Source organism: Pistacia vera, unplaced genomic scaffold (assembly GCF_008641045.1).
Source record: "Pistacia vera cultivar Batoury unplaced genomic scaffold, PisVer_v2 Contig351, whole genome shotgun sequence".
NCBI lineage: Eukaryota > Viridiplantae > Streptophyta > Magnoliopsida > Sapindales > Anacardiaceae > Pistacia > Pistacia vera.
In genome coordinates this window covers 814,595-830,998 of record NW_022196170.1, presented here as the reverse complement: position 1 = coordinate 830,998, position 16,404 = coordinate 814,595, and the positions used below count along the sequence as shown (strand labels likewise).

Genomic DNA, 16,404 nt, shown 5'->3' with positions numbered 1-16,404 from the left:
GAGGAGAATATTTGACATAATAGTCAAATTTACCAGATGGTTGACCAATAAGGCCAACTTCAGGATCATGGTCTTCAATCTGGAGTGAAGATCTTTTTTACTGCACCGAGCTATCTGTTTTTTCCGTCTGAAATAATTTCGTTTGGAAAGAAAATACTCATCTATTTCCCAAATAGGATCATCACGACAAGCCGAGCATTGGTAGTCAAGATCAAATGGAGTGTGACCAGTGACCAGATCAAATTGATGATAGACTGGAGCACCAGATTGTTGAAATGAATGAACGGAAAGTCCAGATTCCGATATTACTATAGCTGGTAAGACTGGAATAATCATGAATTGAGTTTGTCGAAACTCAAAGGTGGAGCACTGGGAGTTCCTGGAGACTTAAATCTGATAGTTGTTGTTCTGTCACTGTTATCATGCATGGTAGATTTTGTAGAAACCACCGGAGTTTCTTTTTTATTAAGAGACTCATAACTTGTCACCCAAGAGTCGGGTAACAATTTAATCAAATCATCTCTGGAAATTTGCACAGGAATATTGATGCAGTGAGGAGTATTGTAAGAGTCAACAGTAAGGAGCAATGCATCAGTAGTCGTAGGGATAGCGAGATCAAGAGCATGGTCTTGGATTCGCCAAACCATCTGATAATGCAAAGTAGCTGCAATACTTCCTGGATTTAAATATGCACCAATGATCTGTAATTGAACTTTAAGAGCTTTGGAACAATGAACATCCAAAAGAGACATATTGAAATTAGGAAACAGTGTCATAATGATTGTCCCAGCATTCAAAGTTGTCTGTGTCGTCCCTATACAAGCATGTTGATATTGGACAAATCTGGTGTCCAACAAAGCGATTCAGACAGAGACTGAGAGTCATTTTCTGCCATGATCAGATAGAGCCAGCCGGATAGCTCCAAAGTGTACATGCGAGTATCCTTCGCGAATCCATTGAGTAATAGATTCTTGAGGGATTTCCAAAGTGACATATTGTTCTTGGGTTGTGGCTGGAATTTGACACTTGTCAAAAGTACTAGCCTGGACATACTCTTTGACTGGCTTTTTGGAAGGTCTAACAAGAGTCTTAAAGGTTTTAGACAAAGAAAACGAAGACTTGGAAAAGACTGTATAAGGATTTACAATGGGAGGGATAGTATCTTGGATTTTTTGATTTTTTAGGATATAAGATATTTCATACAAACTATCTACTTTAGAAAAAGATCTAAATAAGCTAGTATTTATGGGAGCAGTAAACGTAGATAAAGCTGAAGAGGATTCCATGTGCACAAGTTTAACCTCTTGGATGTGTAATATCACCTCAAATGATAAGGATAGCGCAAGACCCACACATTAAATATAAAATAAAATTTAAAATATAAAACAGAAAATATAAACATAACAAAAACTTAAAAGGAGTCAATATCCGATGGGAGGTAATCCTCCATACGCACATAAATTAAAACCAATAAACAACTTAAGAAAGCCAAATATATATTAATTTCAACTTTGTCATAAAAGTTCAAAGACTTTTAATAGAAACTACTCTAGAGGAGACTTTGAACTTTCCATATCAACGAAGGATAAAACAGGTCATTGAGATGTCAAATCCAACTTTTAACACGCTCTTAACATTCAAAGAAAAGCTGCGGAACCATTCTCAATAAGCAACTACTTTTTAGACTTATAACATAAAATATCAACTTTCAACAATCCATTTAAATACAATATTCCATCTGAGACTCACTAGTACACGTGTATGGCATTAAGAACCTCAACATGTGTTGATCACACAAGAGGATGTGTTTAATAACTCTTTCTTTTGGCTTGAAATAGTTACCTCCTATTGGGGACATCCAACACCCAATTGACCTAATCTCCGGTTCCACGCTACCTAACCGGGCAGCAGCATATAGGATGAGCCCAGCGGAGCATGAAGGGCGGACCACGCTTGAGAAAGCGTGTTCCTTGGGCTCAGTGTCTGCCTTAGTAGGAGGAGGGAAAGATAGGTGATAGCAAGTCGGTGGTAGGCTGCTTGTTTAAGGTATGCCCAAATAGAGTCTACAGGTGGATTCTCATTTCATGGAAAAGTAGGTGGGGAAATTCTCGATATTATCCCATTCGATTTAATAATCTGAGTAACACTCTTGAAGAGCTACCTTAAAGATACCCTAATCCATATTGGAATCAAATTTTGTTGAGTGAGAATTGACTCTAAATCCTGCAAATATACCCTTTGCCTAATACAAGTGATTCCAAACTCATGTGATTTTGTCTGCATTGAAATGTTATATATACAAACATATACAACAATAAATAAATAAATAAATAAACTATCATAATGTTCTGGCCCCAATAAGATTTAGTATTCTACTTATCGATAATGAAAAGCCATTATTAGCTGTTCCATTTTAACATAGATTCAGGCATTCGGCCAGCCAACCACCTGTATACCAAATTTTGAGCATCTGCTGCTTTATAATATTATAAAATAACCCCATTTCACGTCGAATTGGCTTTGCAAATTTAAATAGGTATACTTGGAAATATAATTCATTCAACTTTCCAAGGTCTCCTTCTCCTCTTGACGATGGCAACAACATCTGTTCTCTCTGCAATAACAAGAAGGTCAGAAAATCAAACAACCCAAATCAAGTTTTAATCTCCTCATAATCTTTATATCAGTGTTTGAATTTCTTTAATTATGTTGTAAATTTTTATAATAATTTTCCTCCAAGAAAAAGTGAGTAAGGTAGTGTACAGTATTGACACAAATTCAGTGATTTTTCCAATATTTATCGATTCACTTAGGCAAGCATGTTCTCCAGAAATCTGCAATCTGATGTCTGATGGTGACCTAGGCCTCAATGAAATTTCATTTTTCATGAAAGTTCGTCTGATCTTGACTTTCTCAGCTGGTATAGTAGAATTTTTCTACTTTAAACAGTTTTTTATTTTATTTTATTTTAATCTAGTAATTCTGTGCTCGATAGTTACTGTGTTTCAGATCCAAAGTATCATTTTTGGGAAATAATTTCTATCCAAGAAAAAGTGAGTAAAGTGGTGTACAGTATTGACACAAATTCAGTGATTTTTCCAATATTTATCGATTCATTTAGGCAAGCATGTTCTCCAGAAATCTGCAATCTGATGTCTGATGGTGACCTAGGCCTCAATAAAATTTCATTTTTCATGAAAGTTCGTTCTGATCTTGACTTTCTCAGCTGGTATAGTAGAATTTTTCTACTTTAAACAGTTTTTTATTTTATTTTATTTTAATCTAGTAATTCTGTGCTCGATAGTTACTCTGTTTCAGATCCAAAGTATCATTTTTGGGAAATAATTTCTAACCAAGAGTTACTCCCTAAACGGATTTATGTTTTTTCATAATAAATCTAAAATTTGTGTTGTGTAGACTAGAGGGGAAAGTGGCCATGATCACAGGAGGAGCCAGTGGCATTGGTGAATGCACAGCTAAACTCTTTGCCAAGCATGGAGCCAAAGTTGTAATTGCCGATATCCAAGATCAACTTGGCCATTCAGTAGTCGACGCCATCGGCTCATCAAACTCTTCTTATGTCCATTGCGACGTAACCGACGAATCCCAAATAAAAAACGCCATTGACCAAACCGTTTCAACTCATGGTAAACTAGACGTAATGTTCAACAACGCCGGCATAGCCGATGAAAACAAACCACGCCTAATCGACAATGAAAAGGCAGATTTTGAGCGTGTCCTTAGGGTAAATGTTACAGGAGTTTTCCTTGGCATCAAACATGCAGCTCGTGTCATGATTCCAGCTCGTAGTGGCAGCATCCTTTCAACTGCGAGCATAAGCTCAAAAGTTGCGGCCGCTGCCTCGCATGCATATTGTGCTTCAAAACATGCCGTGTTGGGGCTAACGAGAAATGCTGCCGTTGAGCTTGGACAGTTCGGCATTAGAGTGAATTGCTTGTCGCCCTATGCTCTTGCAACGCCTTTGGCCACAAAATTTGTGGGGCTTAGCGATGAGGAGCTTGAGAATCTAATGCATTCGCTTGGTGTCCTGAAGGGTGTGAAACTTAAAGCAGAAGATGTCGCAAATGCAGCTGTTTATCTATCAAGTGATGAGGCCAAGTATGTGAGTGGACAAAATCTTTTTATAGACGGGGCTTTTACTACTGTCAATCCCACACTTGGGATGTTTCAGTATCCAGATTCTTGATTGTATTTATCATTAAGAATTTTGCCTTTCTTTCAAAGTTGGTGTAGAATAAATTCATGTTTTGTATCCTAAGGTCGCACATTAATCCTGTTCAGATACGTTCGCAAGCGTGATAATTTTCTTTTCAACATAGCTGCATCTTCTTGTGAAAAGACGGTTGAGTCTGCCTCTTTCTTGTTCCGTTCTCAAATCCCTTAACTTTTGAGTCTTGTTTATGCAGTGGACCAATTTGTCAACATACCACCAAACCATTTTTTATTAACTTAATGACAACGAGTTCGTATTGCAACTCTCTCTACTAAATAAGCTCCTTTATTTTTGGTACCGACAATTAAGAAATTTTTTCCCCTATAATACATCTTAGGAATAATTTAAATGTAAGAATTTATTCTCGAGAAAAGAAACTATTGCCTATATTAAATACAAAGTACTCATCCACTTATTGTGCTCAATAAGAATGTGACAGATAAAGGATGGATAAATTCTTTTACTCTGTTGAGTTAGTGATGAGAGCTCTTATATTGCATAATTAAGAGAACAATTGGTAAAGATCAAATACCTAGAATTTCTCAATTACAGACGGTCACGAGCCATTATCAGGGTGGGATTCACAATGCTGAAACCACCATCCACAACAAGATTCAACCCACTTACATAATTTGCTTCATCACTAGCCATATACAGCGCAGCCTGTGCCACACCCTCAGCTCGGAGAACTTTCCCCTTGAGATTCCCTATTGCACTCATTATCGCTTCACCTTTTGCTACTTCTACTTCACTGAGACCTTGAATGCTATTCATAACCGCATAAGGTGAAACACAATTTACCCTTATCCCACACCCTCCCAGTTCAGCTGCCAAGCTCTTAGCCAGCCCCAATATCCCATATTTCGATACTGCATAAGCCGGAGTCGAAAGACCTGCAATCGATGTACAAGCCGGAGTCGAAAGACCTGCAATCGATGTACAAGCCGGAGTCGAAAGACTTGCAGTGAAAATTATGCAGCCTTTGCGTTGCGGCGCCATAACTCTTGCTGCGTGTTTCGCTGCAAGAAACGCTCCAATGGTGTTGACATTAATAACTCGTTCAAGATCAGAATTCGGAGTGTCCAGGATGCTGCCGGATGGACGGTCCACGACGCCTGCATTGCTGAACATGATGTCGAGCTTTCCATATTTCGCAATGGTGGTGTCCACAAGGTTGGAGATGTCGTCTTCATTTGTTACATCACAATGGATGTAGCAAACATTTTCTCCAAGCTCTTTAGTAATGGCCTGGCCAAGGTGATCTTGGATGTCGGCAATGACAACTTTGGCTCCATGTTGGTGGAAGAGGCGCACCGTCGTTGCTCCTAGTCCGTGGGCACCGCCAGTGATAATTACCACCTTTCCTTCTAACCTGATAAAGTTAAACCAATTAATTTTACGTCTTTTTTTTTTTTTCTTAAAGCAATAAAGGGGGGGAAATTTTGTCAAAGGAAGTAATATAATGAATATCAAGTGCTTATGTAAACTAAAAAACGCTTAAGCTCAATTTGAATGAATTAATGCATTAGCTTTTGAGAGAATACCTATTCATGTTGGAGATGTCTCTTGGACCATGTTGTTGGGCAAGTGATTAGATGTCTAATTTATATAAGCATTTATTTTACTTGACCTTGAAATTTATGGAACAATTAAAGAGTCCTATGGATGGTTAACCCAAATGGAATCAAACTTCGTTGACAATATCAATTTTTAACTGTATAGAAAATATCCAATCTACATTTAGCCAATATTAGTAGTTCCCAGCTCGGCTTCTGTCTCTATTGAAAATATCGACTGACTTAAAGTTGCCGGCCAATAATTTTAAATGACTTCAAAGAGCCCACACTTGGACTAACTCCAAGCATCTTTGATTTTCCATTTCATGAGTATCAACAACATAATCAAACAGGCAAGAACTCATGGTGGGTCTGATTAACTTTTCAATCAAGTTTGTTTGAAATATGTTCAAGAGTTAATCTTGTCCCTCTATTACGTGTCAGCTGAAGTTGAAGCTGGTGTCCAAGAGGAATTGGGCGGGCCATTCTGTTCTGGAAATTGGCTCATCAAACTCATCCTAAGTCCATTTCGATATCAATAACCTGGCCCAAATAAAAAAATGTTGTCCTTTACTGTTGCAACTCATGGCAAGAAAAGAAGAAGTATATTGAATATTGATAATGTTATGCAATTCTTGGTATTTTATAATTTATAATAAAAATAAAATTTCTTATATTTATTTTGTAGAAGAGAAGTATTTAACAAGAGTGGCTTTATATTGGAGTTTGTTGTAGTTCAGATGGTTAGGATACTCAGCTCTCACCTGAGAGACTCGGGTTCAAGTCTTGGCAACAGAAAATTTTTTAATTACAAAAAGAAAAAAACTGGTTTTACATTTATAAGTACGTCAAAAATTTTTGTTCACCACCAGTATAGATAACATTACAAGTTCAATTATGGATTTTTATAAATTTTCTCTATAAATTAAATGAGTACTATTACTATAAAATATAAATGCATGCAAATTTTTCTATACAAAGTACAAACCGCTATGTAAAATTATCTCTTTAATTTATTTTTCAATTTTACTTATCCAATACATTTATATTCCAAAAGTTCTAATGAAAATATAAAAACTTACTTGAAAAATCATAGTTGAGATTGTTATGTCTGAAAAAGTAGGGCTGACGTAAGACCCAGTCAGTATAAAAAGTCAGAGCTTAGGTAGGTCCGTAGCCAGTCAGAGACAGTCATGTCATACAATGAAAGGGACGGCATGCTATTGTCAGGATAGTGGGTGCGCGTCAGATTAGCCAGGAGCTATAGCGATTCCACGTGTCTAATCTCTGCACCAAATCGCGTAAATCACTTTGGAAGGTGGGCAATGAGACATAAAGAAGGATTTGCACAGATAATCTTACCAAGTAACAGATTTAGTAATCATAACCTTAACTCATCTCACTTTAAATTGATGGCTCCTCTCTCATTTTAGGGATTAGCTAATCTCTCTAAAGAAAAATAGCATTCTCTCTCTCGTGTAATAATTTGTAAGTCAGTCTGCTAAACGCGACCTGACCATTATTATTAATGCAAAATCAATGGACGTAGGATTCGCTTCTTTGAGTATCCGAACTACTTTAAATGCTGTTCTCTATTGTTTTTATGTTCACTTTCTCATTCACGTATGTCTTTTGGGCCAGCTCAGTATTTCAGACGTGCGTTTAGTTGGTGTCAAAATCATGCATCAACAGAGATGTTGAATTAAAAAGTAACCAGAATTTAAAAGAATTTCCAGCAAAAACCCTTCTCGCCATTTTCTTCCCTTTGACCCCTTCAATACTTCACCTCAAACCCATCAGTTGCATTATCCATCATAATTTTTCATCAATTATTTATATCAATTGTAAAGCTCGGAAACTATGAACCCCTTTGGTTTACTATTTTTACCTTATTATATTTTACTATCTTATCCTAAAAATTCAAAAATGTATTTGTTTCAATATTCTCAAAATCTAATTCTATTTTATTCAATTGAAAATATTAATAATTATTTTTTTCATAAAAATAACCCAATTTAACTCAATTTTACTTTTTTCAAGATATTATTCTAAAAAGCATCAATAACCATACGAAGAATTACCAAACGTTGGTACAATAATAAACGAATATCATGTACCTTTGTAATAAATAAATGAAAGATTCTCATGAATTTCCTACAACCGTCTCCTCCCCTTCTAATTCATTTAAACAATAAAAATAAACTCCATAAACGTTTGACATGTGTCAATTTTATTAAAAATTCTATTTAATCCTGATTTTATAATTCAAAATTTAAAACTTAAAATTAATCTGCCATTCTTTCCTTCTCCCCGTTAGGGTCATGAAAAATAATCTGTAAACCGAACAAAACTGGGAAACCGATTCTAAAAATAACCTGAGTCTAAAGAACCTGTGAAACGCCCTATTATTGAATCCCCAACGGGAGATAACACCCCAACGAGATTAGAGCACCATACTCTATACAAGCACCCTACAAAGGCTAAGAAGCTGAAGAGGAAGGCTTTTCTTATTTGATTTGATTTGTTTTAGATGTGTTTGAATATGATTTGTTTTAGTTATGAAAGTTATGGCCTTATGGGCGGATTTGAATGTGGGTGTTGGGAAAAATTGATTTAAACTTCGGTTGGTGAGTTGGAAAAAATTATTTTTAGAATTAGATTTAGGGATTTTTAAAAAAAAAAAAACCTGTTCACAAATAAGTTAACTGGTAATCAAACTGATAATTCAGTTCGGCTAGAAACCGGTTCAAGAGATAATCTGATCCAATTTTAGTTCAGATTACCCCTTGAACCAAAAAACCAGTTCGGTTTGAAAAATGGGTAATCTAGTTCGATTAATTGGATTTCCACACCCTTACTGTCCATCCATTCTTTCCATCGTCAATTTGCAAGGTTTCATCGCATTAAGTATAATTAATTCTAACAAAAATATAAATAATTGAAAAACAAAGTTGAACTAAAGCAACTGTTGTTATCCAATAAATTCAAGTAATTAAAAAAAAAATTTGAAACAAAACAATTGTTGTTTATCTTGTCGTGTTGTACAAATAGTTTTTGTTTCGTGGTGGTGATTGTTGAAGTTATGGTTGTTGCCATGGTTGTGTTGGATGATGGTAGGAGGGATTTGGTGGATTTAGTGGTGGCTGGTGAAGTAGGTAGCGAAGGCCACCCGCCCTAGGTCGTTGGCGTCAAGCCGTGAAGTCCAACCACTTAGGCCATTGTCTGAGCTACCAGCGTGCGGGGTTCATGCGACCACTCCTCGTCGCCAGCGACGAAGCCACCCAGCCACTTAAATCTTCGTTTTCAAACTTTTCGATCTACTTACAATTTCGTCTTTGTTTTCCGGTTCTTTTGCCAAAAATTCAGCTGAAACTCAAATCGAAAAAAAGTTGTTTCAGCATCATATGCTTTCTTTAGTTTGGATATATGATTATTTTCAATTTAATCATTCATTTTAAGTTAGTCCTTGTGCCATGTAATTTAGTAAATTATCAATTTTCTTGTGGCCTGCGGTACCAGCTCAATTTATTGAAGTGGTACTACTATGGTATTCTAATTTGTCTCTATTCATAGTTAGTGCTCAAAACACCAATGGTTGAGTCCCCTACTTTTGATGAAAGCTTTCTTTACGAATCTAAATCCCAAACAAACAAATCCACTCCAGCAAATCAACCATCAATCCACTGGCAGAGGTGAAGCAAAGGACAGTCGCTAGTAGGGAGATCAGCCCAAAAAATCAACCACAATCAATCACCAATAATTCGAAAATCCAAATCAAACCAAAGTCTAGTCAAATTGAAGCTAAAACAACTAAGAAAAACAATCCAAACGCAGCGACAGACAATGCTGTCATGGACGTCGATCAGCGAGTTGCTAGGAGGTGGGGTCATGGGGTTTTTGAAGAGTAGGTGTCGATGATGCTAGTGGGTGGTGGCGGGGGGAGTTTTGACAGTCGAAATCGGCTGAGAAATCCGAAACCCTAACGTAACAGTAGCTGACGATCGGTGCGAGGAGACAGGCAAGAACCTTGGGGGTTTTGGTCAATGGAGGGTGGGGATGTTGGTGGTGGGGTCAGGGAAGGCCAACGGTGACAAGAACGGCCCAAACTTGGCCTGAGTTATGGAGGGTGATGAACAAAAAAGGCAATTAAGCTAGGAAAGTGTTTTGATTTGAGGTTGGCGGCCCGCTTTTTCTTTTCTTGAAAAGAAAATTTTCTTATCCAAAATCTAAAATAGAAATAAAAGACTTCAAGTTTTAGATTTTAATATATTTATAGAGTTTTTTAACCATGATTTCAGAAAAAGGTAACTCATGATTTTCTTCACGGTAAAATAAAATCACGATTCCAGCTTCTGCTCCTTGGCTGTTTAATGAAGAGGAAATGGAAAGGAACATAGGCCACGCTTGGTTTGTGGGTTAAACTTTTGCATTAAGATAAAAATAATTTTTTTTTTGGATTTTTACCTTCTAATAATTTTAAAGTGATGCTATTGGCCTCCACATCTTATTTCTTTAGATCTCACTTATTAGTTGTTTAATCACAATTTTATCCCTTATAAAACTTACTAAATAAGACATATATAAAAAAGTTATACATACACTCCACCCATGAAAAGTCCTTATGTTATTAATTTAAAATTTTTATTTTCTCTTTTAATCATAAACCCTAATTTTGTTGTCAAACAATGGAGATGGCATACTTGCTTTATTATATTCCTTTTTAGTTTTTCTTTAACTTTTTTCTTCATCCGCACTTCTCCAAAAAAAAAATAATAATAAAAAAATAAAAAAATTCAGTGGTTGAATAAATTTTAAAAGACATTTTATGATATTAACTAAAAATTAAAAAAAAAAAAATGAAAAGTATGTAAAAAAAATATGGAATAGAAATGTATAATACGTGGGTAGTGAAAATATAACCGAATTGGTAATTTTGGAAATAGGTGAGGTTTGTATAAACAATATTTACACATGTTTACAAATTTAAAATTGGGATCTAGAAAAATAAAATGTGGGGGACAAATATAGCATCACTCATAATTTTATCCAAATATATATATATATATATATATTTCACATCAAAAAATTGAGAGCTCAAATAAAACTATCCAATTCTAAATGGATTATTAGACAGGCCACTAGTGGGGGAATGCAGTAATCACAAGAGTGATTCTTATGTTGAAATCATGTCTTGATTGATCACGTTGAGATTGTGCCTTGACTCCAGTTATCAGTTTCCTGACTTTGTGTAGTTGTGCATTCATTATAAGATATTTTCCATTCTTGCACTTGCATATTTTGTATAAATTGGACAGAATACATGTAAGAAACATAATACAAATTACAATATTCTTCTCGCTTTCTTTCTCTCTTGGCATACTTTGGCATTTCCTTTTAGTCTCTACCACTCTTGCCTCTTTGTCACATTCTGACACGGTATCAGAGCTTTTCTAGCTTCCGCTCTTCTAATTCTCTTCTGTCCCTGCAAAGGCAAACAGATACTCAATTTTCCTTTTATCAAGACTGGTGATAGTTTGAGTTCTTCTGAGCAGCCGCCTATATTCTTGGAGGATGATTTCCTAACTTATCCTTCCTTTACCATAAGAAGATTTGCTACCACCTTATAGTCCTATTTCTCCTATTCCACAAGCAATGCCCCCTTAGTCGACTGACACTCCATTAATACCTCCTTCAGAATCTCCTGTACCACCTCTAGCACCTCCTCAACGATGATCCACCCATAGGACTTGACCACCGATCTGGACATCAGACTACATTTGTCCTACGATATTGGCTTCATCAGGTACCCCTTATCCCACCTCAAACTATGTGAGTTATGATCGTCTCCCTCCTGCACACAAAGTCTATGTCCACCAGATTTCTGCCGACCATGAACCCACCAGTTATTCTAATGCTATCCAACACACTCACGGGCAACAAGCTATGGTAGATGAACTTACTACTCTAGCTCATATTCATACCTAGGACTTGGTACCTCAACCACCGCACCGTAAACCCATTGGTTGCAAATGGGTCTACAAAATCAAACACCACGCTCATGGTTCAATTGAACACTACAAAGCTAGATTGATCGCAAAGGGCTTCACTCAATGGGAATGTTTTGATTATCAAGAGACATTTTCACCTATCACCAAACATGTTACTGTGTGAGCATTCCTTTTAGTGGCATCTGTTCGAGATTGGTCTCTTCATCAAATGGAAGTTAATAATGCCTTTCTCCATGGTGATCTCCATGAAGAAATATATATGGATCTTCCTCCTAGTCTTCGCAGACAGGGGGATAATACAATACATCGTCCGCGGAAATCCCTCTATCATCTAAAACAAGCATCTCGACAATGGAATGAGAAATTCACAGAAGCACTTACAGGCATAGGTTTTGTCCAATCCAAACATGACTATGCCATATTCTTTTGGTGCAAAGGTAACTCATTCATTGCCCTCATCATTTATGTCGACGATATCGTAATCACAAGAAACAATGAAAAGGCCATCAAGACCTTGAAGGGTCATCTCAAGAAGCATTTCCGAATAAAGGATCTAGGAGAGCCAAAATATTTTATGGTAATTGAAATTGCTTGATCTCGATAGGTGTCTCACTGAGTCAACAGAAGTATATCTTAGAACTTGTATCAGATTCTGGGCTATCAGCATGGAAACCAAGTGTTATTCTTGTCGAACAAAATATCAAGATCACCACTCAAGAGTATGATAATGGGGCTTCAGAAAATAATCCACCGCTAGCAGGAGGATCCTTCACATTATCAAAGACTAGTAGGGCGTCTCATTTACCTCACTATGACATGACCAGACATTAGTTATGCAGTTTATATTCTCAATCAATTTATGCATGGGCCGAAACAATCTCACATGGATGTAGAAATGAAGGTTCTTAAATACTTGAAAGGTTGTCCTGGTCTTGGACTCCTTTTACCTCAGGAGGGAGGTCTAGATATCACTGCATTCTGCGATTCTAATTGGACCACATGTCCAATGACAACTCTCACTGGGTTCTGTATAAAATTTGGTGGAACATTAATCTCTTGGAAAACAAAGAGACAATCTACAATATCACTTTCATCAACAGAGGTTGAATATAGATTCATGGCCAAAACTGCATGTGAGATCAACTTGATTCTAGGGCTACTAGGAGATTTGGAGGTACAAGTAAAAAGGCTGGTTCACTTATATTGTGATAACAAAGCTGCAAATGATATTACAACAAATTCAATGTTTCATGAGAGAACAAAACATAAAGAGATTGATTGCACTTCGTCAGAGGGAGAATTTAGCAAGGGATGATCAAGACTTTACATATTTGTACTTCAGAACAACCAGTGGATAGCTTTACAAAACTATTATGTAGTAGACAACGATCATATCTGCCTCACAAGCTTAGAGTTTATGACATATACAAACCACAAGCTTAAGGGGGAGTGATGGAATACAGCAATCACATGAGTGATTCTTGTGCTGAAATCATGCCCTGATTGATCATGCTGAGATTGTGCCTTTACTTTAGTTATCAATTTCTTGACTTTGTGTAATTGTGCATTCATTATAAGATATTTTTCATTCTTGAACTTACATATTTTGTATAAATTGGATAGAATACATGTAAGAAACATAATATAGAATACAGTAAATATTCTTCTCATTTTCTTTCTCTCTTGGCATACTCAGGCATTTCCTTTTAGTCTCTGCCACTCTTGCCTCTTTATCACATTTTGACATATATCATATCACACTAACTTTTAATGTGAAACTTATTGCTACCTTTCTATTTACTTTGCAACTCCTAAGAAACTTTCTTCAAAGTAAAAATGAATTTACATTATATGGTAGATATATATTGACCTCAATACACATGACAAAAGAAAATAATGTGAAACTTAATGTACTTTTAGTTGGAAATTTTGAGTTTTGTAGAATATTATCGTACTAGTTTTAATCTTTTTTTCCCGGAACAATTTGAAACCAAGTTCATTTAGAGAGAGAGAGAGAGAGAGAACTTCACAAGTTCATCTTATAATTAATATTGGTAATACTTTTGCTTGTGATAAAATTGATAGATAAAGGTCAATTAGCTGTGCTATGTTTAGCTACTTTTATGGTAATTTGGAAAGAAAAAGAATGAAATAATTTTTGAAAGATAGACACGAGGAAGATATTGTTATTATGAGAGATAGTTGGAAGAAAGAAGAAAATCTAGAACACTTTTGGAAAAAAAAAATCTATTATTGCAATAGATTGTTCTTTACACAATTAGTTCATATTTGTACTTAGTGAGTTGAGAATCGAGAGTTACAATTACAAAGTATAAAGAAAACGACATCGTCTTTGTAAGAGAAGAAGGAGAAATTATAGATTGGTCCCTCAACCTTTGAATAATGCTCTTTTCAACCTTTGACCAACACTACCCCTTGAGCTAAGCTGCGGTTGTTTAGCTTCAAGATTCCTCCTTGTATTTGTGGCCAATATGCCCCCGTAAATTGGACTGCTCTTAGCAAACTTCAATCTTGCATATTTGACTTAAGATTTCAATTTCTTCAATAGAGAACTTCTTCTTCAGTAGAGTATTTCTTCAACTACTCAAGAACTTCTTTAGTAAAAACTTCTTTAGTAGAATTTATCAGTACAATTATTTAACCAATAAACTGATCAATTAAAGAACTAAAAATCAACTTGAATTGAAAATATCAATCACCCTTATATCTGATTCAAATAATATCTTGAGTTGAGCTGCAAAATTAATGCATGCAAAATAGCTCTTAGTAGATAACTTTCTCACAATTGCATTATGCACTTCTGAAAGCTCAATTCTACATACCATCTGATAACACCATTATGCACTTCTAAAAAACATAATGCTAAAAAACCTAATCTTGCACAATGTACTTCTGAAAATACAATTTTGCACAACTTATGAAACTGCATCTTTACATAATTCTCAACTGAAAAACATAATCCTACACAATGCACTTCTAAAAATACAATTCTGCACACCTTCTGAAACTGCATGTTTACACAATTCTCAATTGAAAACATAATCCTGCTCAATGCACTTCTGAAAAAACAATTCTTCACACCTTCTGAAACTGCATCTCTCAGTTGAAAACCTGCATCTATAACATCTGTACACAATTCTGATTACACCATTACACAACTTTGTTCAACACTTATCTTCACAAATCTGGACTACTTTTAGTCTTTAGACAAAGAGTTCAAACAGAGCATGTAACTTGACTTTAGAAATTTAAGGTAACTTGACTTAAATAACAGTGAGTTTTTGCTTTAATTCTTGAAACTGAGAAATAGAGAGTGTCTTGGTTAGGATATCAACTATTTGCAGTTTGAAAGGAACATACTGCACAATGACCTTCTTAGCCAACACCTGATCTCTTATGTAATGTGTGTCATTTCAATATGTTTTGTGCGAGCATGAAAGACAAAATTAATTGCTAAGGCTCTAGCACTAATATTGTCACACCAAATGATAAGAGAAGAGCTTAATTTTACACCTAATTTAGAGAACAAACTTTCCAGCCAAGCCAATTTAGTAGTTGTTTGAGCTAAAGCTCTATATTCAGCTTCTATAGATGAAAGAGCAACCACTTTTTGTTTCCTAGAACTACATTGAATCAAGTTGAGGCCTAAATAGACACAATAACTACTTGTGGACCTCCTATCATCTAAGTTGCTGCCCCAATCAACATCAGCACAACTTTCAACACATAAAGAGGCTGTTGGTTTGAATTGAAGACCATTAAATTGAGTGCATTTGAGGTACCTTAATACTTGTTTACATGCTTTCCATTGAAGCTCAGTTGGGGCTTGAAGAAATTGGCTCAATTTATTGATGGTAAAGCTGATATCTGGCCTTGTTAAAGTCAAATATTGAAGTGCTCCTATGGTATTTCTACAAAGGCTAGGGTCTACAAATAGCCCACTGTCAGAAGTAAAGAGTTTGGCTCCAACAGTCATAAGGGTAGGACAAGAATGGGCATCTTGCATTTTGGTTTTAACAAGGAGATCCGATATATATTTGGTCTACTTTAAGTGAATTCCTTTATCGATGGCTTCTAAGCCAAGGAAGTATGTAACATACCCTAGAGTCTTTAAGGCAAACTGGCTGTTCAAGTCTTGAACTAACTGAAGTATTGTAGAATTGCTGGAACCAGTGAGCAATATGTCATCTACATAGATGAGTACATAGAGCCCTTGACAAGATTCTTGGAGAATAAAAAGGATAGAGTCTGAAACTGAATTGCAAAACCCTTTGTTGAGTAATGCTTGCTTGAGTTTGTCAAACCATGCTCTTGGTGCTTGCTTAAACCCATAGAGTGCCTTATTGAGTTTACAAACATAAGAAAGATATGCAGAATTTTCAAATCCTTCAAGTTGTCTCATATAGACTGTTTCACCCAAAGTGCTATTCAAAATGACAATATTAACATCTATTTGCGATGTATCCCACCTATAAGTGATAGCTAGAGTGAAAATAATCCTAATTGTATAAGGCTTAATGACAGGGCTGAATGTCTCAAAGTAGTCTAACCTAGGGGTTTGTTGAAACCCTTTTGCAACTAATCT

The 16,404-nt window shown here is 35.9% G+C and overlaps 2 protein-coding genes across 5 annotated transcripts; one reads left to right on the top strand and one right to left on the bottom strand.

The window, feature by feature from the left end:
- Positions 1–2,437: 2,437 nt before the first annotated feature.
- Positions 2,438–4,374, top strand: LOC116139511 (secoisolariciresinol dehydrogenase-like). Of its 4 annotated transcripts, none has more exons than XM_031425171.1 (4): positions 2,438–2,630; positions 2,814–2,920; positions 3,122–3,229; positions 3,418–4,374. In XM_031425171.1, the coding sequence occupies exon 4, from the start codon at positions 3,437–3,439 to the stop codon at positions 4,205–4,207; it is 771 nt and encodes a 256-aa protein (XP_031281031.1). In that variant the 5' UTR covers positions 2,438–2,630; positions 2,814–2,920; positions 3,122–3,229; positions 3,418–3,436; the 3' UTR covers positions 4,208–4,374. The 4 variants fall into 4 exon arrangements, with proteins under 4 accessions (XP_031281031.1, XP_031281030.1, XP_031281032.1 ...); XM_031425170.1 differs by having other exon boundaries at positions 2,996–3,229; XM_031425172.1 differs by lacking the exon at positions 3,122–3,229.
- Positions 4,375–4,780: 406 nt separating this feature from the next.
- On the bottom strand, positions 4,781–15,825 carry LOC116139481 (tropinone reductase-like 1). Its single transcript, XM_031425146.1, has 3 exons — positions 15,351–15,825; positions 14,818–14,957; positions 4,781–5,650 (listed from the first exon to the last, which is right to left on the bottom strand). The coding sequence occupies exons 1-3, from the start codon at positions 15,823–15,825 to the stop codon at positions 4,781–4,783; spliced, it is 1,485 nt and encodes a 494-aa protein (XP_031281006.1).
- Positions 15,826–16,404: the final 579 nt, after the last annotated feature.